Here is a 24,171-nt window from a genome sequence, read left to right as displayed (position 1 = left end):
AATTATTCAGGAATTATGTATGAAATTCATAAAAAATCTCAGTTGTTCACAAGTATAGAATATTTTATATTGTTTTTTATTAATTGAAATTGCAATAATTTCCATGCCAGTATTATTTTATATGCCAACAAGCTCTTAATTTACCTCAAAAATATCTACTGCGTTAAAAAAGTATTTGTGTATTTATTAATTTATTTAACTATTTATTTGCAAATTCTGAAGATTATTTATTTATTATTGGTTGATGTATTTGTGAATTTAAGATAGATTTATGAGAAGCCATGTATTGGATTTGTTGAAAACAAAAGCCAAAATATATTCTGACACTCTATATTTCTGATCAATTTGGTGATGACAATAAAACTGATGAAAATAATTCCTAAAACTCCCTCCCTCAAGCCTGAATACATGCAAAAATGAAACACACATTTATAGTTGAACACATTAAATATGACATATTATAAATCATCTTCACAAGGGCAGTAACTTCTGGTTCAAAATCCATTAGTTTGATCATGGGGAAAAATGTAACATTCAGTAATGACTAGTTTGAATTCAAAATGTACAGACCATGATGTAGTGCACCTTGCAGTCCAGCGGAGGGCGCTCTTAAAATGATTTAGACAAATGCAAATGGTAAATGGACTACACCTCATAGTGCTTTTCTATCTCATTGGACGAAGCATTTTACAATTTGCTTCTCATTCACTCACACTGATGGCAATGGAGTCGCCATGCAAGGCGGGATGTGTTGGGACTTGCCCAAGGACACTTTGACACGTGGACAGGAGGTTCCAGTGTGTGGAAGTAAAGTGTAGAAGGCAAAATGACCAATAAAGATAAGATTGTCTGAGGACTCACCTACTGGCTGCAACCCAAGTGAGGCAGCTGGGGCACCAGAAACGAGTGGAGTAACGTTTACTGTAGAACCTCGTCTGACTGCCCACTCAGGACCGTTGACTGTAAATAAGAAGTGGACGTAGTCATCGTGACCTCACCCTTTGTTTGTGGGCTGCCGTTATGAAGCCTTGAGTTTGGGATTTTGGCGGTCGCCATCTTGGTTTTTTGGATCCAGAAGTGACCATAAATTACAAGCTAACGTCAGCGCTAGCTTGGTTAGCAAGATGCATTAGTAATTCACATGAACTGTAATACATAAGGATTATCTTATCCCACTGAAGGACTAATAAAGGATTATCTTATCTTATCTTATAACGGGAATGCAAATTTTTGGTGAGCGAAAGACAGGCTTGTTTGTAATGTAAGTACCAGGAAAAATGAACAGCTGACTCCTAGAGTGTCTTTTAGTGCAACAAACTAAGCTAAGAAGCCAGGTATGGTGAGTACAGACATAGATACCTGCTAATTAGTGTTAATGTAGAAATTAGATAATACTAGAATTTCACGAACCGAACAAACTGGAGCACAGACTTCTTGGAGGGTCTGTTACAAATAACTGCATGCAAGCAATATTGTTTGTCCGATATTTGCATGAAAGCTTCTTCACAAGGCACTAACGCCACAAACACGGCTGAGAGGTTGAGTTCAGTGACTCAAATTAGCTGAGGTGACGCCTAGACCAGGCAGCAACCTCCAGTTCTGCCGAGTGAAGCCAATGCGGAAGTGTCTTAAGACTTGCATTCTCTCTACTGGCCAGCAGGGAGCGACTTCTTCGGTTGCAAAAAGAAGTCAGATGGTATAGAAGTCTAGGGGAAGATTACCCTACTTCTCTCTTGAGTTATTACCTCAGTAAACACTGTAAACATGAGTTTACGGTCTCTATCTCTAGTTGCAAACCTTCTTCAGTACAGAATGATGTTCATTTAGTACATTATGGTCCATTTAGAGTCAAATAGACCATAAAGCAGAGTATGCTTTAGGGCGGGCTTACTGTGATTGACAGGTGGCTGCCGCGACCAGAGACGGCCATAATCCAAGATGGCGACGGCTAAATTGCTGAACTCCAGGCTTTCGTAACGGCAGTCCACAAACCAATAGGTGACGTCATGATGGCTACGTCCACTTCTTATATACAGTCTATGTGCCTAGCAGACAGCTATAGCGGCTGGCCACCAAGCATCCCCTGGTCATTAAAAGTGGCAGCCCTTAATTATGCATGACTTTAAGCCTTAATATGTTTTAGACGGGTGGGAATAAAAATTCAGGGATATTAGCGATATAGACCAAAACTATTTTTTTTGTACCCCGCTGTAAATATGTTTATTTCTGCTGTACAATTGGGTATTTTAACACGGAGGTCTATGGTGGCAGACTCCCTTTTGGAGCCAGCCTCAAGTGGCCACAACCGTTTTGGGTTCATTTTTCAACCCCCCCGGAGGTTGCCGCTTGGTCAAGACACACAGTGCAGTTGTATGACACTACGCGGGGAAATATAAAGACTATGCTGAGATGTAAAACAGTTTTTCTGACCATAGTTGGACAGACATTGTTGTGCTTAAGTGACTGTATCCCAGACGCATTTCCCTATTCATGGGTATGGGTTGAATTATGTTTTCCACACATTACTTTGCAGATGATTTTGTTCCGCTTGCGTTTGCAAAGAAAATAGCAATAGCTTAGTTCACTGCTACGAAGCTGCAATGAATCAGACAGACAGACTGTTGCGCTTATGTACTGGGAATTTTGAATTCAAACAAATCATTACTGATCCAATATGATATTTTCTACCCATGTTCAAATGATAGTTCAAATTTTGAATGAAAAATGACAGCCCTTATCTGAATCATTAGGTCCTAAAAGAGTGTACAAATTGTAGTAGTTGCTGAATCCAGAGTTATTTGTATTCCTCCATTCACATGAATCAGAACTAGGCTGATTAAGGAAATGTTGCTTGCTCAATTGGATCATGGATGCAGAAGAGCTCCTGAAAATCCAGGCGACTTAATTTGTATTTTATACTCGGAGGGCAAACTTCCCTCCTCCAAGGCTGTATCCAGTGGTCTTTATACATCTATAGTCCCCGCTCAGAGGCTGGGTGCTCCAAAGTCTGCATTTCTCGACCTAATGTGTCATAATGGCCTCTATACATTATATATATATATATATTTATATATATATATTAGTGCTGGGCAAGTTAACGCGTTATTATTGCCTTAACGCATTCATTAATTAACGCAGACAATTATTTTATAGCACGTTAACGCATTTTTTTATTTTGAAAGTCTGGCAGCGGTGGAGGAATGGAGACTACTGGACATCGCTACGGTAAAGTCAGCATACACTCAGATCTTCGTGGTCAACTCAGCAGACACTTACACTTTAGTGCACCTAACTGTTATATGCTGAAATTCACAGTAAACGCATTTAAACGGCACGGATCGGGAGAGAGCGAAGGACTTTGAAAGTTAGTGGCAAGATTACCGTGAGACAACATCCGGTTTCTTCAGATGAACATCCGGGTTTCAGAATAAGATGCCAACAAAGTTCATATAGCAGTACTTTTAAAATAAAAGTGCGCAATACACTACTTTTTAATTCATTATTGAACTTTGCCATAAACAATGCGATTAATTACTAATTTACTAAAATTGTAATCGTTGCCCAGCACTAATATATATATATTAGTGCTGGGCAACGATTACAATTTTTAATCGTGATTCATTTTAAAAGAACTGCTATATGAACAAAAGGTCAATAACATTTGGTTTGTAAACACTTTAAACAAATAAGGTTATTTTTAACAGCAGTATTCCCTTTACACAGTAGCAGTTCTATCTCTTCACTATATGTGCTCAGTGTGCTGACTGTATGTGAAACGCTCCACTGCTCTGCAACAGGAATAAAATGTTTCAGCACGTTTCAGCAAAAATGTCTGTCTTCATGACAGTCAGAGCATGTGCATGAGCATGTGCAGCATGTTTTATACTTAATGTGAATATAATTCATACTTTGTTGGCATCTTATTCTGAAAACCGGATGTTCGACTGAAAAAAACGGCTGTTGTCTCATGGTAATCTTGCCGCTAACTTTCAAAGGCAAGGCAAGGCAAGGCAAGTTTATTTGTGTAGCACATTTCAACAACAAGGTAATTCAAAGTGCTTCACATGAAACCATTAAAAGCATCAAAACATAAGGCAAAAGAAAAGGAGATTTAAAAACAATTAAAGAAACAGTGTAAGAAATAAAATTCAGTAGTAAAAAGTAAAGGAGATTTAAAACATACATTGAAACCATAATTTATGTCTCCCTGAGACATTACGCTGCACGCAATCAACCATACACTCTAAAATTACTCGCACACAAACCACGTCTGGAAAAGATCTCTGCCGATCTGCGTTTTATAGTGTACGCCTTGCACGAACTCGGCCCCGGAGGAAATGCCGATATTTTGTGCACTTTCTAAATTAAAGTCCTTCACTCGCTCCCGATCCGTGCCGTTTAAATGCGTTTACCGTGAATTTCAGCATATACAGTAGGTGCACTAAAGTGTAAGTGTCTGCTGAGTTGACCACGGAGATCTGAGTGTCTGCTGACTTTACCGCAGCGATGTCCAGTCGTCTCCATTCCTCCACCGCTGCCAGTGAGCAACGGACTTTCAAAATCAAAATTAAAAATAAGCGTTAACGCGCTATAAAATAATTGTCGGCCTTAATTAATGAATGTGTCTACGCGATAATAACGCGTTAACTTGCCCAGCACTAATATATATATCTATCATATTTCAAAGAGCCAATAAATGCAGCCAACCTTTGCCTATTGTGATTGATTATTTAATGGTGTGTTCAGGCTAATCTCATCAACTGGATAATGGGACCACAATCTGTTTACTCTGTATTTTTTATTTGGCTGATCATGTCACAAGCAAAGAAACCACATGAGGTAGACCAATGGAAACCACTGCAGGATATACATAATGCAGATGTCATGCAGACATTATACAGTTACTGCTATGTGTGCATCGCAACTCATGCTGTAAACTCAGCATTCTGTGGTACTTTGTTGGCTGTCTTGCAACATCTGCAGTGCTTCCCCTGACTAGCAGAGGGGGTAACCATACAAACACCACATAGGCATAATCTGACCTCCCTGGTGCCAGATCAGTTAGGACTACACATTAATGTGTTTGTCAAAAACAGCCACATTGAAAAGCTTGCATGTCCTCCCCCCACCCTGCCATGTTAGGAGATTCCTCACGAGCAGATCCTGGCCCTCCACAGTACAACGCTGCAGCCTGACCACAGGATGTGCTCTGGGTCAGGTGTCATGAGAACCATCGCTGCTAGTCCAGACCAGACAGAGCTGAGACTTCGGTGGCCCCCAGCCATCAACCCCTCATGGGGAATGCAAGTATGTGTCTCAATATACCACGGACTGGATATGGCTATTTTCAGACAAAATGACCACCATTCAAAACACATATTCATGATTGTACATATGTATACATGTGCCCTCTCACACACACACTATAAGGGAGAACAGGTTAAATGTGGCCTGATGGGAAGATATAAAATATACCTTAGATCTACCCTCTCCCATGTGTTGTAAGTAAAGCTTTAAAGGTGCTACAGAGAGAATTTCCAACATATTCAAAGCTGCATGAATCATTATGTCGAAATGAACAATGGATAAAATGACCATGCGTAATGTGAAGGGGGTCGCTCATAGTGACAAACGCACAGACAAGCAAGTTAGTGTCTTTCAGCTCATTGGTATGGTTTTTACGGGGTTCCCTCTCACTCTCATTAACCTCATTTACACCAGTGAAGTTCCTTGAAAAAGGTCTCAAATATCAATGACTTATTATAAATACTAACACTGGTGGAGCTAGAAAACAAGCAAAATGGCAGCCAGCCGACAGTTTGGAAGTGTTGATTGACCATCAACAAAGCTCAGGATTCACTCTCTCCAAATGAAACTGAACGATAACTGAATGTTGCCTAGCCAGTTGCTAACATTAGCAAGGTAGCAAGCAAGGCCCCAGATATGAAAACATACGTTTGGACATACTGGAAAACTAATATCTGCAGTCCGAGTAGTATTGACCAGTGGTGGGCCGCCTTCTCTGCTGGCCTAAACAGAATCACAAAGTTATAGCTGTTCTATAATTTTACATTTTTTCTGAACTACACTACATGTATTATAATTAAAAAATATATTTTTCCCATTATCTTATTTTCTCATTGCACAGCTACTGTCTTCCTCAGTTGCTCTGCTTCCAGTGCAGCTTGTTATAAGTAGTGTAGTCAGTAGCTGAAGTTCGTCCAGTTTGTTGCACAGTGAACGGACGTTCGAGAGAAATATGCCCGGTAGCGGTGTGCGAAATCCACGTGAGCGGAGACGCACAAGCACGCCGGCCCGTTTCCCTCTCCTCCGTCGTCTCACTGCATGGGCTAAGGTGAGCGCACCTTTGACGAGAATGTCCAGTAATTCCACAGAAGTTAATGTGTATAGTAATAATGGAAACATAAATTGCTGTGCCATCTACGTATATTCAGCAGTTACATGTTGCACATGTCATCAAACTATTTCTAATAATAAACGAACAAAATAAACCCTCAGAAATACCTGAAGCTATAAAAGTAAATTATACTCACTGGCATTGCCACTCAGAGGGCCAGAAAATGCAGGATGGATAAAAATTGTATTGCACAAACACTCCAGTACAACAGAGCCAAGTTGTGACAAAACCAGGAAAAGGAATACGTTACTTCCTGTCACATGTGCCACACATATAGTACACTGGCGAATAACCGTAACACTTTAAGTTAACACCAGGTGGCAGTAATTCCCACAAATAAAATACAAGTCATTAGGTAAGAAGAGAGGCCCGAGGTCTGCAGACTCACAAGTGAATCCCTTTGCAGTTTAAGTGAATGGGGATGATATTGTTGATTGTCATAGTCTTCAACCAATCAGATCTTTAGTTTGACATGTTGGGCATATTCTTTGACGTGCCAGAGCCTTCTAGCTGGCCTACAAGTATGTCAGCATTAACGGCTCAGTTTTAAGGAGCAGCGCTGCAGTGAGGTGCAGTGTGCGCTGTGATTGGTCAGTGGGTGAGCACGTGACGATCGTAAATGAAACTTAAGGAAGCTGGCAAAGCTTAGTCAGAGTAGTAAGAGTTCAAATTGAAAGATATGGAAGAAATTATGAAATTTTTTGCATTTTGCTTGGTGTAGATTTTATTATTTTTTTTACCTAGCTTTGTTTTTTTAACACTCAATGACTGAGTGAAAGAGGAGAAACGGATGCGTGAGTTGGGATTTAACCGTAGGATTAAACTCTTTGTCAACAAAGAAAGGAGGATAGAGTTTGTCTTTAAGTGAACAGCATTTGGTAAGTGAACTGCGTTTGTTTTTTTACATGTAATATCTGAATGGCCTGTGCCCTCGAGTGTGTAGCAGAATGCGTGTTGCTGCTGTTGTTTTCCCGTTAAGCTAGTTTAGCGTAGCCTCCCAGAACACGTGCGGTGCCTCAGCTGTTTTTTGTTTTAGTTTTGTTTGTTCAGGGTTCAGAGGTCACATAGCCCGTTGTCTCCTACGTGAGTGCAGAAAACATGATATTTGCCACAATTTAAGCTTCTGCATTTTCCAAATGCACGAGTATTATTCAAAAGTATTCGGTTCGTAAGCCTCGTACCGAACGGTTTAATACGAATACGTGTGTTCAGCTGCAGGACAGCAGTGAAGGCCCAGGTATAAAATGCACGGCCCGCCACTAGTATTGACCAATCACGTTTGAGTGATTCTCTCTTACAAACTCTCAGACCAGAGTTGGTGATCAGTGGATTAAACAAACAAAGACGGCTTTGATCTTACTTCTATCCGAGTTTGATTGAAGTCAATCAGCGAGGTAAAATGACGGTTTCTGTTAATGGAGTCTTGTGGCTTTGAGGAACACATACTGTATATTCAACTTTTATTTCAGACTCATCAGTCCATATCGTATCAAAAAACACAAATGCAACAACAATATATAAAGTACAATACAATACGAGGACTCCAAGACAGGTGTAATCATTGCAGTTAAAAAAAGAAACTCGTTGAAAACATACAGACATTTGTTCCAATGTTTCCAGAAACAAGAAGAATACCTTGTGCCAGTGTTGGATCAGTTAAGGCCTTTATAATTACATTTTCTGAGTCATCTGTATAGTGGCTGCTACTTTTCACATCTAACATGATGAATTTAGGGTTTAATTAAGTCAAATCAGAGTTGGTGATTGTTGGAACAGCGGAAAGACTTTGTAGCTGCACTGATCCAACAATAATGGCGACGCTTCGTACTGATGTCTTGATGAACTTTATTTTCCGTTCTCGCTCTTCCTCTCTCTCTCTCTCCACTCTGACACCATAGACACCGTGAAAACTACAAACAAACATAAACATTTGTACGGAAATTGCGAGCTCTTCTGGAGTCTCTCAGGCACACGTTGTTAGCACATATTAGCACATTAATAATGACATAAAACTGCGAACTACAATCTCAAAAAATGCAACACATTTAAACGTAGAGGCAGGTCTACAACAATACACACAAATATATGTACAAATGAACACTTTACCGTGTGCACCTCTTGGATCACATGCAGAATCAGTTTACCCTGGTCGTTTACTCCTCTTAGCTTCTGCGCGAGCTAACGACCCACTCTGGGTGTGGCCTGTTACTTAGCAACATACATGACGAAATATGATACATTGAGGCACCACCTACGGTACCATATACACTCAAAAGAATAAACAATTACACATGTCTCCTTGACAGTTATAGACTTCCTTGACGGTTTTGATGAGTTTTATTTTGTTGATGTGGAATTTGAAAGAAGTGTGTTTTGATGGTCAAATTACTGTTGTCTGACGTAGTGTGGTGGCTTTGAGAAGAGCATATTAATTGCATGTGTTGTACGCCAATAAATAATAATAGTTTTTTTCTTTATCATACATTTACTTCAACGTGCGTCACATAGCATCGTGCCAGAAAAGTGGCGAGAATTAGCACATACACCAGAGTGTCACTGCCGATCGTAGCTGCAGCCAATAAATACCTGTGAGTCATTTGTCCCGGGAATGAATGCTGATTGCAACTTGACAAAAGCCAGATGTAAGCGGGTGTTAGTGGGTCTTATGTCCAGTGGGAAAGGGGCTTTAGAGAGTAGCTAGTGAACAAAGTGAAGCACCGAGCAGCTAAAGAGAGATATTTCCCTCAGGAGTTGGTGTTAAAAACAGCTAAAACACGAGTGAATATCAGACAGGCTGTTTGCGACAGTAAATGTAACAATTTTGTAAGTCTCACTTTGTCAGTGTTGTGTTTACACCTGTTTCTGCTGCACACAACAGGCCAATACGAAGAATTAAATATATTAATCAAACTTGACTGTAAAAAGTAATTACTGTTCAATATGTATCTGAACCAATTAATCAATTAATGGATATCTAGCAGCCGGGGGGTGGAGAATGTCAGGTGCGAGGGTCTCGGGATCGCCTCTCTACTGTTTGCAGATGATGTGGTCCTGTTGGCCTCCTCGGAGCGTGACCTCCAGCATTCACTGGGGCGGTTTGCAGCCGAGTGTGAAGCGGCGGGGATGAGAGTCAGCGCCTCCAAATCTGAGGCCATGGTATTCTGCCAGAAACCGGTGGATTGCTCCCTCCAGGTGGGGACGGAGTGCCTACCGCAAGCGAAGGAGTTCAAGTATCTCGGGGTCTTGTTCACGAGTGAGGGTAAGATGGAGTTGGAGATCGACAGGCGGATCGGTGCGGCTGCAGCAATAAAGAAGCCGCTGCACCGGACTGTCTTGGTGAAGAGGGAGCTGGAAGACGCAGAACGTGCTGGAGGGATTACATCTCCCAGCTGGCCTGGGAACGATTCAGGATCCCCCAGAATGAGCTTGAAAATGTTGCGGGGGAGAGGGAAGTCTGGGTCAGCCTGCTTGGCCTGCTGCCACCGCGACCCGACCCCGGATAAGCGGAGGAAAATGGATGACATTGCCCAATAATTGAATCAACAACTATGGATCAGTTTATCATTTTAAGGTCCCATATTGTAGAAAGTGAGATGTCCGTGTCTTTTTTGATTATAAAGCAGGTCTAGGTGCTATATAAGTACTGTGCAGTCAGGACTTCCGTTATGTTGTGATGTCACTGGTAGAAGTGCCGCTAAACTGGGTGTGAAGTTGATGCTGTGAATACGGCGACATCGCAGAAGCGGAAGAGAAATGATGACCAATCAAAACAGACTGGGCTTGTTTGTGAGGGGGTCTTAAGACAGGCACTTAAACGGAGCGTTTCAGACAGAGGGTGAATACAGGTATATTCAGACACACAGTATGAGGAAAATAAAGTGTTTTTTGAACATTCAATCATGTATTAATGTTCTTTTAGAAACCCAAAACACAAGTATGAACATTAAAATGAGCATAATATGTGCCCTTTAAGTCATTTACCAAACATAAATGCTGAACCTTTACTATCTCAGCTTCTCAAATGTGAAGATTCACTGCTTCTTTCTGTTTTATGTTGTGAATTGACAATGGCAATAATGGTTATTTGCATCCCTTAAATAAACACTTTTCTGAGTAGGACAAAATGACAAAAAGAAAGATAAGGCTCACTTGACCCCTTCGTGCCCTGTGGCCCGACTCTGAAAAGGATATAGTCATAAAACAAGCAATCATGCTCTACTGTACATGTCGGCAAACATAAAACCTCCACCAGAGACAAAGGAGCAAAGCACCGCTGCAGGTCAACAGTGCTTGCCAATCAACACGGAGGATATGAGCTCCGTGTCCAGAGCCTGGAGAATGACCTCAAGGACAAAACAGATGAGACTTTTTATAGCCCCCTTTATCGGACCGAAAGCCATGTCTGTTGCCTCATGTCAGACAAGATTTTATAGCCAACTTGTAGATCTCTCTGCTGCGATAAACTGTGTTGACCCGCGGAGCCCTTGGCTCAGGGGTCCCAAGTGACTCTGGAGGAAGGCCACAGACGTGGGCCGGAGGAACGTCAAGCCCAGCCTGCTAGCCATTAAAGGCAGCGATGGGCTCCTTCAAAAGAATCATTGCGTGTGAGTCGACGTCCTGTATCGCAAGGGTTGACTTGATGTTCTGCCTGTTTGGGGGCCTTCAGGAATCCCATGGGAGATGATGACACACTGGCTCACCAGCCCCCAGGGTCAAGAAACACCTGCTTCTTTCAGATATTGGTCCCATAAAGTAAACCTTATCTTAGCTCCGGTATTACCTTTAGTGGCTCAAAGTGTAATACAAGAGACATTCACCCATAAAACATTTTCCCATTTGGAGCCGGGGACCAATTCCTAACAGTGATGTTAACTAATATGAAAAGACAACTTGGCATCTTCAAATGAAGGATTTGTCAAGTCTTTAAAGCGAGAGATGAGACGAACGGCTTGAGGCCATTTGTTTAACTTTTAATGGAACGCCGCCCCACCTGTCTCGGTTGCTCAGACTGTCAGGAGCTGTGAAAGACGATCAGCGTCGTCTTCAAGGGGGTGAAGTCGCGGGGGAGTAGGGTGCAGGGAGTGGAGGAAGATGGGCAGATTGCTGAGTCTTATCTTGAGGTCACATTGAGGGTCAAATGAAAGATGATACTGGTGCTACTGTTCTGGGGGTTACAGTAGCTTTGCTCTGCATGAGAAGCAGCAACTAATTCACCCCAGGAGACAACTGGACTGATGATGAATTCATTATCTGGGTTAACTGAGGGTCCAAATAGCTACAACATGGCCACTGAAGAAGACAGCTAAAATAAATTTAAAAAATAATCCTAGGTTCCCCTGCTTCTGTAAAGGTTTTTATGTTTTTTCCATGGCATGTTACATCCTGTTTATTTAATCAGGGCACACACAGAAATGTTGTATTACATGCTGGAAGTACTTCTTGGATAACAACAGTTGGGGCTAGGGTTTGCTATGCTCGTAGGTTGCCATTTTTAAAAAATGGACAGGATTTTGATGAGAAGCTGTCAATCACGCCTGACAGCGGCATTTTCTGGAGTCACAACCCTAGAACATAAGAAGTGGACGTAGTCATAGTGACGTCACCCATTGGTTTGTGGACAGCCACTTTGAAGCCTTGAGTTCGGTGATTTCGCTGTTGACATTTTGGATTACGGCCATCGCCATGTTGTTTTTTTTGCTGCCAATGAATGTAAGTGACCATATTTAGAATGCGGAGGAGTGACGTAGAGACGCCGTATGGTTGCAGCAGAGACTTGTCAATGGTCTACTTGACTCTAAATGGACCCTGATTTACTAAATGAACATCATGATGTATTGAAGACTTGAAACTAGAGATTGAGACCATGTTCACAAATGAGAAGTAGGGTAATTTTCTCATAGACTTCCATTCTTCCAGGCTTCTTTTTGCATCCGGAGGAGTCGCCCCCTGCTGGTCAGTAGAGAGAATGCAAGTTTTAAGACACTTCTGCATCGGCTTCACACGGCAGAACCGGAAGTTGCCGACTGGTCACGATCAACGAGATAGACAGGAGGGTTTCCTTCTGTCTCATACACAGCACTCTGTCTTAATAGACTAACCTGTAGTATTTCCCTCCCATTTATTTGCACTAAATTGATTCTCAAAAATAAGGATCAAAGTGCGTCTGTTACCAGTTTAATAGGGAATAGGTGTTTTATTCTCCAATTAAGGATGATACCTTATTTTACAGGATGGCTTGGAAGCCTAATTGAGGCAGTGACTTTTCTGATGGCTTGTGGTCACAATGAGGTTGGCAGGTTTGTACAATTATGCCTGTACAGAGACCTATCCTACAACCTGTACTCACTATACTACAGCCAGAGACGCTGCACTGCACGCATGTACGTGGTGGATTGCTTGTCAGAAGATAGTGTCTTGAGTTTCATGTCTTTTCAGAGATGTTGCTGTATTCCCACATCTCAGCAATGACTTGGTGCACAATCTTAACATAATAATGTGTTCAAGAAAAAGAATTGTAATAATCTGGAATGCTACTTAAAGGTTGTCTATACGATATTCAGAGCATTAATTTAGCATCAAACAACTATTGTCTATGTGAAGATGTAGTTGAGTAATGTCAAAGTTTAAAGGGACAGTTCACCCCAAAAATACATATTTTTTCCTGTAGTGCTTTCAATCAATCTAGATTGCTTTGTGTTGGAGCTATCGGCTGTAGAGATGTCTGCCTTCATGTTCATGAAATTTCTTACAACAAGGTCTGTGGATTATCTTGAGAAACAAGGTCATGATTTCTGAAAACAGACATTGCTGTTGAGTTTTTTAAACATATGTTTTTGGCGCTTTGAGCACCACAAGCCGAGTGCCATATAGCTCCATTATATTGTACAGAAGGCAGACATCGCTATGGCTGATATAGATTTTTTTTAAATAAATACATGTATGTTCTGCCACTCTTTGACATCAGTTCATGACAGATGGGCATTTCCATTTTCTGCTTTTTTGTGTCTGTCTGTAGCAAGGGGCAACCTCCGATTCTGAAAATTCAGACCAATGCTCAAATGTTCTAAAGCTGCATCCTCTCTTATTACTCCTCTGGTTGTAAGTCTATGAGAAAATGACTCCTTCTCTCTTGCTTTATTACCTCAGTAAACATTGTAAACATGAGTTTATGGTTTCAATCTTTAGTTTCAAGTCTTCTTCAATACATCATGATGTTCATTTAGTGAATAATGGTCCATTTAGAGCAGGGGTGCCCAATACGTCAATCGGTAGTGCGGGTAGATCGCATGCCATTCAAAAATAATTAGATGTCCGCATGGCATTTGCCACTTGATTTTCTAACAGGTCACCACGTATGCGTGGTCAACCGCGTGAGCTACTGCAAAACTCTGGAGAGCTAATTAGGTAGCCTTCCAATTTATTTCTACTGAAGAAGCTAAAGCTGTAGCGCCATGATTTGGGAAACTTCCAAAACCTGGCGTCAGAACTGGAGACTCAACGGAAGGCGTGTGCGTAACTTGACAGTGCGCGCTACACAGAGCAGATTGACAAGTGTCTGTCAGAGTTTGACAAACGCTTTCGAGACTTTGCTTTACTCGAGCCAGTTGCTACACTTATGTGCTGCACATTTCGGGAAGATATTGAGGTTGATTTACTCGCATCAAAAATTGCAACGCTGTTTCACCTGAACTTGTCTGGAGTGGAGGATGAGATTTTGACACTGCAAGCTGACATTCAGCTGAAGTCCAGGGCTCATGGACAGTTTTCTCACAAAGTATCCAAACATGAGGACATGTGATACCTTCTTGACTGCATTATTCGGCTCTCATTTATGTGAGTCAGCCTTTTCATACATGAAGAACATTAAGTCCATACACCGTTCCACCATGACTGATGATCATTTGAAGTCTGCTTGAGGCGGCTACCAGCAGCTACTGTCCGGACTATGCAAGTCTGGCCAATTCCATTCAGTGCAAGTCATCAGAGTAAGGTAATGACCAAAAATGTATGTACAGAATTGTATTGTACCATAAGGGTTCGTGCAGTTATGCAAGGTACGCCAACATATATTGTAAATATAAAGTATACTCAGTATCTATATATATATATAAACATGTTGGCTATTTTTCCGGTAAGGACATTACAAACAAGTCTGTTTTTCACAAGACAAAATTAGTACCCAAACTAGCTAACCAAGCTAGTGTTAGCTGCTGTAGGCCGGCCGCACCTCACTTGGTTAAAGAGACATAGAAAACGCCAAAGATGAGGACATCACAGTCCTGTGTGGCAGCAGGTGATTTCAAGCAAAATGCAGGGAAATTCAGTGCAACGTTACGACAGTGAAGAACAAAAAACTGTTATTGATTTAGAGGTATTCCAAATATACAGTAGCTCCCAATAAATATGCAGTAGATGCCATTTTCATGTACATTAAACTCTAGTCTAAATTATTCAAAGCATGTCCAACACACACACACACACACACACACACACACACACACACACACACACACACACACACACACACACACACATACACACACACACACACACACACATACACACACAGATAACTCATAAAGCTGGCCGTTAGGAGGAGGCGCTTTTCTCCTCAGTGCAGCTGTTTCCGATGAGTCAAGTAATCTGACCGCAGTCTTTCCCAGCAGACGGTTAACACTGACAGGCCATACGCTCATTGTCTCGTCACTCCATACTGTGCAGTGGAGGTACTGCAGAAGGGAGTATATTGTCTGGCATCTGCATCGTTTTAGGGATCTGTTTTTTATTTTAGATGTATTGTAGCCAAAATGAAATGAAACCACTTGGCCACTTGTATTGGTATTTTAATAAAAGTAAGATATCAACCAGTCAGTGACATGATGGTTGACAAGGTGTTAAACCTGCGAATAAATTCACGAAACAATGTCATCATGTTTCCTTTTTTTTAAAGGACCAGTGTGTAGGGTTTGGTGGCATCTAGTGGTGAGGTTGCAGATTGTAACCTACTGAATACCTGTCGGCTCACTCCTCCCTTTCTAAGACTGTGGTAACGTGAGTCGCCGAGTGCCAAACCGTGGCAATGGCGTTCACCTCGCTCAGAGGCCATCCTTACCATAATAACATACGAGCAACAGAAGTCAAACAGTCACCTTTCACATTATAAATAATGATGTATATCATTGTTAATATAAAAATAATGATTACTTCAAAGTCATCCAAAACTGTCTGAACATTTTGCTGACATGAGATTAACAATTGTTCATTCCTAAAACGGATGTCCTGAGGCCTCATTACATCATCATCATTCCATCAAATCCTATTTGGTCTCAGTTTAGGATGACATTTATGATTCTTGGTGTTACAGAAATGTGTTTCCAAACTGCATTTCGAAAAAAAAAATTTAAAAATTTGATCAAAGCTTAAATTCCGCGAGTAGCCAGGTACTAATCAAAGACACAGCCATGACGGGATGAGCACTGATTGAAGAATTTATGAACACATTTATAGTCACAGTAACAATGTCGTATAAGATAGGGGGTCTACATTGCTTTTGTAATAGGAAGATCTTTTCTTATCTTTGAAACTTGAGGAAAGGACAAGCAGTTAGCATATTTTCCTGTTCGGAGGCCCCTTGTAATCAACCTGAAGTAATGTCACTACAACGGCTTTAGGAGCCTTTATTGGCGCGCGTTGAGCATCCAGCCATAGTCTAATTCAGGGATTCCCAAAGTGGGGTGCGCGCACCCCCAGGGGTGCCTCTAGGGGGTGCGCGAGAGGAAAAGTGTAATGGCGGTCTGATGGTGTAATAATATTAAATATTAAAAATAAATGTAATTTTAATTTAAAAACTGTCAGGTGGGACATCTGAAGCTATCAGTCGTAAAAGAGGAGAGGGACAGAGAGAGAGAGAGGAATCGGAGGCGAGGGGAACGGAGAGGTGCAGCACAGACACATCGGGAGCACATCGGCCCATCGCGGAGTCAAGGTGAAAAAGAGGAAACGAGAGTGAGCATCAGACTGGGAAAAAAAAGAGGAAATATGATGAAAAGTATGTGTGTCTGGGCTTCACTTGGATTGGCAACGCAGATTCCCCAAAGCCACAGTGCGTGGTGTGCAGTGAGGTTCTGGCTAACAGTCTGAAGCTCTTATTTACGTCGCCACCTGAACACCAAGCATGCCAGTGCAAGTCAAAAGCCCCTTACATTCTTTATATCGAAATTGGAGGAGTTACAAAACAGCCAAAAACAACTGGAGTCTCATTCATGTGTTGGGTCTATAAATGACGCACTACGGGCTTCATATCTGGTCACAGAATAGCGAGAAAGGGGCTACCGCACACAATCACTGAAGACGTGAGCTTGCCAGCTGCCAGAGAGATGGTGGAATGTATGATTGGGGAGAAAGAAGCAAAAAAGTTGGACATGATCCCGGTGTCCAACAACACTGTGTCGCGCCGCATCGATGCTTTGTCCGAAGACATCCTGGCTACATTAGTCGCTCATTAATTGTAAATTAAATGTGATAATCTGCCTCTGAGCCTGTGCGTGTGTGCTCGCATCCGTATTGCTCTTTAAAAGTGACGCCTTGTGTCACTGAAAGTTATTGAAACTTTGTTGCAGTGTTTCAGGGTGTTTTCACACCTTCAGTTCGTTTGCTTTGTTGCAGTTGCTCCTTTGTTCGGTTTGTGTTCACACTGCAACATTTAACAGCGGACTAAATATTGTAAACAAATGCCACGCGCGAGCAAACTGTTCTCTCATTGGTCCGATTCTTATGCGGCTATGAAGGCTTAAAAGGCTCTGTTGCTTCTTTTTTTTCTTTTTTTTCTTAAGGGGGGGGGGTGCGCGAACCCAGTCGGGATGTAGAAGGGGGTGCGCGGCCTAAAAAGTTTGGGAACCGCTGGTCTAATTGATATTTAAGAAGACTTCTTTTCAGAATATCCCTTGTATTAGAACGATTATGACTAACAGCTCTCTATATTATTTGTTGGCAGCTTCATCCCATGATGTTGTCATCAGCTTCCAAAGCATTTAGTGAAACCTCATACACCATTCTCACGTCGGCCCTGACACGCACTTCATTAGGACTTTAATCACCTCACCGGGCATGCAATGGCATTCCTTTGAGTTGATGCTGGTGGGGGAGGTTAAAGTATTTACGCTTCCAAACTGTGAAGCGTGGTGGTGTTGGGTGGAGAGAGAGTGCAGCGGGGTCGTGTTGCTGGCTGGCCTTGCGCGTGGTAAAACACCATGGTGTCCCTGCTTTATGAGTGGAACCAGGTTCCACTCGGGTCGCCATTGTTGGTGCAGCTGAGCCGGGGGGTGGGGGCGGGTTTGATGTGTCGGGGGGTCGTGTTTGTAAAAACAGACCCGTCGATGGCACTCTCTCCCCTTTACCAGTGATCGCCCCTCCTCCCGACCCCTGCACCAGCACCGGTCAATCTGGAAGCCATTTGCTCGGTTTTCCACAGAGAAAATTCAGGCTTGATCACCTCCAGCATCTGCTGAGTGTTTATTTACTCACAGCAGTTAACCCATTAGACAAACTGAAACAGGGCAACTGTAGAGCCACCGATCACTCTGGCCCTCTGAGGACAAGGAGCCAGCACGGGGGGCCAACTGTGTTTCTAGAAATGATCTAGATTACTGCCGAGGGAAACATGCTTAGCATTTTAACATGCGTCTTTTCAAGACGATGCTGTTTTTCCAGTCTAAAATAACTTTTTTTCTCAACCTGATCATTTGATAAATTACCTTATTTGAAATGTTTGGTCATTAGAAGCTCCTTCTGCGCTCTTGAAAAACAGACTGCAAAAGCATGCCACGTTCACATTCACAGCTTGACATCTGTCCAATTGTTGCCTGAAAAACGAAGCAGAAAAGGTGCAGAGACTGGTAAAACTGAAGCAGCTTTTGAAAGGAATTTCAGTGAGGAATTTGAGAGGACATTCTGACCCGCATGAAATGTCTGCAAGGTGCAAGAAGTCACAAAAGCCTCATGCCATATGCTAGTTTATTGAGCGCATAGCTAAATCTGACACAGTCTAAGGGGCTGTACGACCTTTATCTGCAGAGAGGGACAGTGTCCAGAAAGGGAGAGTGTTTTGTATATTTGCTGAAGGGAGAGTAGTCTGACTTTCTAGGGACTTGCTAGAAAAAGTGGGCGTTTGTTTGTGTGTTTTATTGACTGATATATGTACAAATTAGTTACATGATACATGTAACATGTAACATGTAACAATAATACATGATACCAATAATTGAATACATTTGACATTATTTTATGTTTGTATTTGTTAAAATGTCTTTTGAATTCAATATAAGAACATTTTAACGAAGAAATATTTGAATCAGCTAAATCAATTGAGCAGCTCATTACTATTTGCCTTATCGTGACAAATACGTCACATTGGTTTTTATACGATGTACGATTATAAGTTTAAAAGCCCGATGTGACATATCCGTCAAAACAATATTTTCATAAATTGTATATATACATTCGTTTGATAAACATGGTTAGAACAGTTTAGAAGTAATGTAGGACATGTTATCAACGCATTAGGATTTTGCATCAAAAACAACCTTTTTGAAATTAGCTAGTTCTGTCAAATGTGCTGACCAGCCAGGCAGCCATGCTGAACTTTCCAGTATAAGTTGTCTGTGACAACTGTGCACGGAGGGTTCTTATGGGTTGAGTCAATGTTCTGAGTTATGTTACTATCATCAAACCCCTCACTGCTGCTCTGTGTGGAAGCATCTGCATCTGAAGGTGACCAAACTATCACTCCAAAGTCAAAAGTCTACTCCTACAAACTAAAGGCTTGTTTGGGTGAAGGTGCGCCCACACTCAGCCCGATGCCTGCAACTTTTAGGACCAAAACATTTGGGAGGAAATCTGGGAGTCCCTGCATGTGCCCCACCCACCCTCCCCTCCAGCTTTGGGGCTACTGTAGCCGTTATAAGAGCCCGCCCTGACCCGATCACCGCCACACTGGACCATCCACCCTACGGGGAAGTGTCAAAACAAACTGGGGGAATTCTGCTGTCCAAACCTGGGAGTTACAGCGACTTTTCATGCGCCGCTCTCGTCTGCATGCAGCTGTTTTCTTACTTGAACCTAAGGGATCGGCTTTTCCCCCTCCGGGTAACACTTGCCTCCACATGATGGCTTTCACTGTACTGAGGCCGGTCTCGACGCATTCCTTCTCTTACCCCGCTGACCTGACCTTGATGTCGGACGACGAGGAGGGGAACCGCAGCGAGAGCGACGGCAGCACCGACCAGGGCTACGGCTGCTGCGGGATTCCGGGGGACGGTTACGGGCGGGGGTCCTGCGGCGTGGTGCCGCATCGGAACGCCGCGAACGCTAGGGAGAGGCACCGGACCCAGAACGTCAACACGGCCTTCACGGCGCTGAGGACACTCATCCCCACGGAACCGGTGGACAGGAAGCTCTCCAAGATCGAGACGCTGCGCCTGGCGTCCAGCTACATCTCGCACCTGGCCAACGTGCTGGTGGTCGGCGACGGGAGGCAGCACGGGCAACCGTGCCTGAGCTCGGTCTACAAGGAGGTGAAGGGGGGCGGAGGAGGCAAAAAGCCCCGGAATATCTGCACGTTCTGCCTCAGCAACCAGCGGAAAGGGGTAAGATAGTCAGTATATATATGCCTACATATGATATATGAGCATACCGAGCTATTTATGCAGTTTCAACTTTTATGACACGTTCGCCCGTTATTTTAAAATAGGGATCCAAGTTACATGCCAATTACAAAGTTTAGGTGGGATTTTAAATACAACGTACTTGGTTGATCATTTGTATGCCGAATGTCCAATAAAACCATAACATTTCTGAAAACATCGTGGACAGACGAGAGACCTCAAAAGTTGCAAATTTATAAATGGGGTTCAGCATGAAAAATATGTGCTGCTCAGTGCATTCAGAACGCTAAATAATTATAAAAAGTCCGAATATAAATGAACATTGTTTTGAAGATTGTGATCCCCCATTAATTCTGGTGGGACATCATGTGTTGTCACTCCAGCATGAATGCCTGCTATTCTATTTACATATCAGAATTTAAAACCTCTGTGTTGAGATTCAGTGTATTTATTGATGCCATATAATTCAGTGCATGGAGGTAACTACTGTGATTAATCCATTGTAGACAGCTGTGTAATTGCACTGCACCTGATAATGTGCTCTTAGGAAAGTATATCAAAACATCTGAACTTAAAATATATTTCCTATCGACACACAGTGACAGTAACCTCTATCTTTGTTCACAGGTGAAAGACAGACGAGACTGTGTGAAAATGCACGGCAGTGGCGCAAGACAAATTAGTCGGCGGTGAAACTGTCTGTGAGGAGCATTGGATGGACTCTTCGGAGCAGACTTCGGGCAAACCTCCACCGACCGTTCCTAGAGTCTGGAAGCAGCTCAGTCTTTGAGGACTCTGACTTTGTGGTTTGGCTCCTTGGTCACTTTGCCCTGTGAGATTAGAGGATTTGCACCAAAAGCATCACCAGCAGATACACTCACACCTGCCAGCACTAAGTAACGTATGAGGGCAATATTGTAAAAGGGAGAAAATGAGTGCTGCTATGTGGTTGTTTTGTTCATTTGAATGACAAACATGTTGAAGAAGAAGAAACCATTTTTATTGTCATATACATTATTTTTACACATACACAAAATTTGACAACTGCATGGATATAGGGAGCAGTGGGCTGCCATTGATCGGTGCCCGGGGAGCCAGGGGTTCACTGTATTGCTCAGGTACACTTCGACACGTGACACGTCCCAGTCGGGGATTGAGCCGTTGACCTTCCGGTTCCCAGACGACCCTCTTGTAAATAAAAGGATATCATTGCCACTCAAATTCAAAACAAAGGATTTTTAGTTGAGCTTAAAGTTCTTCAATAAACAAACTGATAAAATACTAAAACCATGTAATTAAAGTTTTATGATGCTAGTTAACATGGATGGATTACTGAACGGGCTGACCGAACACAGGTCCAGTGGCCCAAAGTGTCAGGGGCCCCCTGGCCTTCACCTACAAAATGCACGTATACAACCATGAACAGACTCAAAATGACCAGAAAGAGACATAAAACAACTACAAAGAGATACTTAAACAACTCTGGTGTCTGTGTGTCTGTGTGTCTTGCTCATATGTGGTGGTGGGGCCTATTGCATGCCTGTGCCTATAGGACCCATGTCTCATATTCCGCTCATGTATGGTTCAGGTTTATTTTCATAAAAAATGTCTTCTTTTATCTGTAGGTCAAACTGTTTTGACACATGTGATAAGACCTGACATGACTACTGGACAGATGGATCTGTCAGAGACATGGAGATGCTCTTGGTGCCTATCCTCTTACATGGGTGACTGTATTGGGTGTAAGATTCTGATGAAAGTTTGCATCGTTGTCTGAGATGAAACTAAGAGGATTTCGGGAAGCTGGGCTCACAAACTGTCTTTCAGAGGGCAGACCACTCCGTCCACCGAAGTTGTGAAGTTGCGTGCACCATTTGTGGGACACTACTTTGTTTGCTTTTACCATTACATGTTGTAATCTACTTTGAAATTAAATTAATTTTTACATAGACGTGGATCTCTTGTTTGCCTTCACAATAGATTCTCAACCTTAACAATGGTTTTAAAGTAGCAATCCGTAAGATTGCAGTGCTGGTTGATTTAGAATTGTCATTTGAGTGAAAACTATGGAATTGTAGTCTTCATTTTTGCTGAAACATGAGCTTCAAGTTTTCAGAACTGTGTGCATGGTTCCATTTTTTTGTGTAGGTACAAAAGAGAAAAACATTTTTCTTTCCAGGAACATCCAGTTTGTAATATTGCAAATATCTAAATATTCAATTTGTATTAGATTATAGTCATGCAGATAGTTTTGCATGCATTCATCCAGCTTTTGAGATATCTATCTCTTGAGATTTATGCAACACAGCAGCAGCAAGTCTCTTCAGAGACAGTGTCCACATTACTCCGGACACTCCGCCGAACACATTTTTCAGGTGAAGTACTTTCCAGTGAATAAATAGTCTGTGAGAAAAGGTTTGATAAGCTTGTTCTGTGGACTATCATACCTATTGGGTGGGAGCAGAAATCTCATAGCCAGATATATCAAACCTGGATGGGTAAAACCAAAACAACCAGGAAGGTGGGTAAGTGTTTATGTCATGGAATGTAATGTGTGTACAGACCCTTTTTAAAAGGTTGTAAAACACATGTGGAGTTCATGTAAATGGAGGACAGCAAAGAACAAACCACTTAACCCTTAATGGCATCAGAACCGCTCAGAGGAGGAAACCTATACGGGGAATTCCAATGCAGGTTTGCCTCCTCCATCTGAGCATTGCAAAGGAATCTCGGCAGAGGAAGTAATCAATCTCTTCCTCAGCAGGTCTCTCTCTGGAAGGGTTATACCCCAGCAGTGTGTGGCCACAGAGAGCCCTGTCAGGGTGGTAGGTGCACAGTGCCAGTTAGGAAGGCATGAATCAGAGTCAACTCTGGGAAAAGGTAAACGCAAAACAGGAAGGACACCAATTAGTGGTGTTGGATCTATTGTGGTGACTGATGATTACTCATGGGGACCATCAGGGGGGTGTAGCGCATTACTGGAGCTGTGCCAACAAGATCAACCACGGACAGGAAGAAGCAGAGTTTAGACTTTGGTGTTGGAGCTGAGCAAAAACTAATTGCGTGTATAAGTTCTTAAATGTTTGACAAGTCAAACACGGAATCTGGTTTTCCTGAATGCAACTCATTTTCTGTTACCATGAATAACATTATATTCAAAGTCGTGGACATTTGGAACCGGTATCCAGGAAAATAAAAAAATCTGAGGGCTGATCTTTGGCAGGACTCTGCTCTGGTAGTAAATCTCCCACGTTGGGATCCACATGTGGTGTTGATCAGTCACAGCTAATATCACCTAGCACCCTGCTGCTGATGAATTAATGTTATACAATCAGTGTACACGCAGAAACAGATAGAAATACGCTTTTATTTTTTTTAAATTGGATGTACCAACGGAAAAAGTGTTCAGAGGACTTAAAGATATGCTCAAAGGACTGCCAGCAGATTGATTTGAGAAATCTGCACTGCATTAACATTAACGATCACACTGTGGCAAAAATAAAAGTAGAATGAATTGAAAAAATGTAAAACACTGCAGTAAATAAAAATAGCAATGTTAAAGGGCCAGTGTGTAGCATTACGGGGATCTATGAGCAAAATTGGAAAATAATGTTCATATCTATATTTTCTATCATCACCTGAAACTAAGAATCATTGTTCTTTCCTTGGCTCAAAATGAGTCCTTCATATAGGCTCCATATACACAGCTCCCTACATAGGGAGCTGGTCCTCTTCACAGACTCCACCATGTTGCACCTCCATGTTTCTACAGTAGCCCAGAACGGACCAACTGAACACTGGCTCTAGAGAGGGACATTTGCCTTTTTTCGTTACCTAAAAGCCACCGTAGTTCTCAGACACTCTTGTGAAACTGCAGCATATTGCTTCATATTTACTGCACAGCTGCACAGTATTGGGATCTTAGAATGTAACTCTCAACAACAAACCTAATAAGCGTATTTCCCTAAATGTCCGATTCAATTCAATTAAATTTATTTTGCACAGCCCAAATCACAAATCACTAATTTGCCTCAGAGGGCTTTAAAATCTGTACAGATGCGACATCCTCTGTCCCAGGGCCCTCACATCGGA

The 24,171-nt window shown here is 42.2% G+C and overlaps 1 protein-coding gene across 1 annotated transcript; it reads left to right on the top strand.

Annotated features, from left to right (window-relative positions):
* The first annotated feature begins 19,533 nt into the window (after positions 1-19,533).
* Positions 19,534-21,940, top strand: LOC306797591 (transcription factor 15-like). The gene is made up of 2 exons (XM_079296941.1): positions 19,534-20,061; positions 20,707-21,940. The coding sequence occupies exons 1-2, from the start codon at positions 19,579-19,581 to the stop codon at positions 20,770-20,772; spliced, it is 549 nt and encodes a 182-aa protein (XP_079153067.1). The 5' UTR covers positions 19,534-19,578; the 3' UTR covers positions 20,773-21,940.
* Positions 21,941-24,171: the final 2,231 nt, after the last annotated feature.

This window comes from Melanostigma gelatinosum (genome assembly GCF_949748355.1).
Source record: "Melanostigma gelatinosum genome assembly, chromosome: 3".
NCBI classification, from domain to species: Eukaryota; Metazoa; Chordata; class Actinopteri; order Perciformes; family Zoarcidae; genus Melanostigma; species Melanostigma gelatinosum.
Note: the sequence above shows the minus strand (reverse complement) of the source record. Positions and strands in the feature narration are given on the sequence as shown.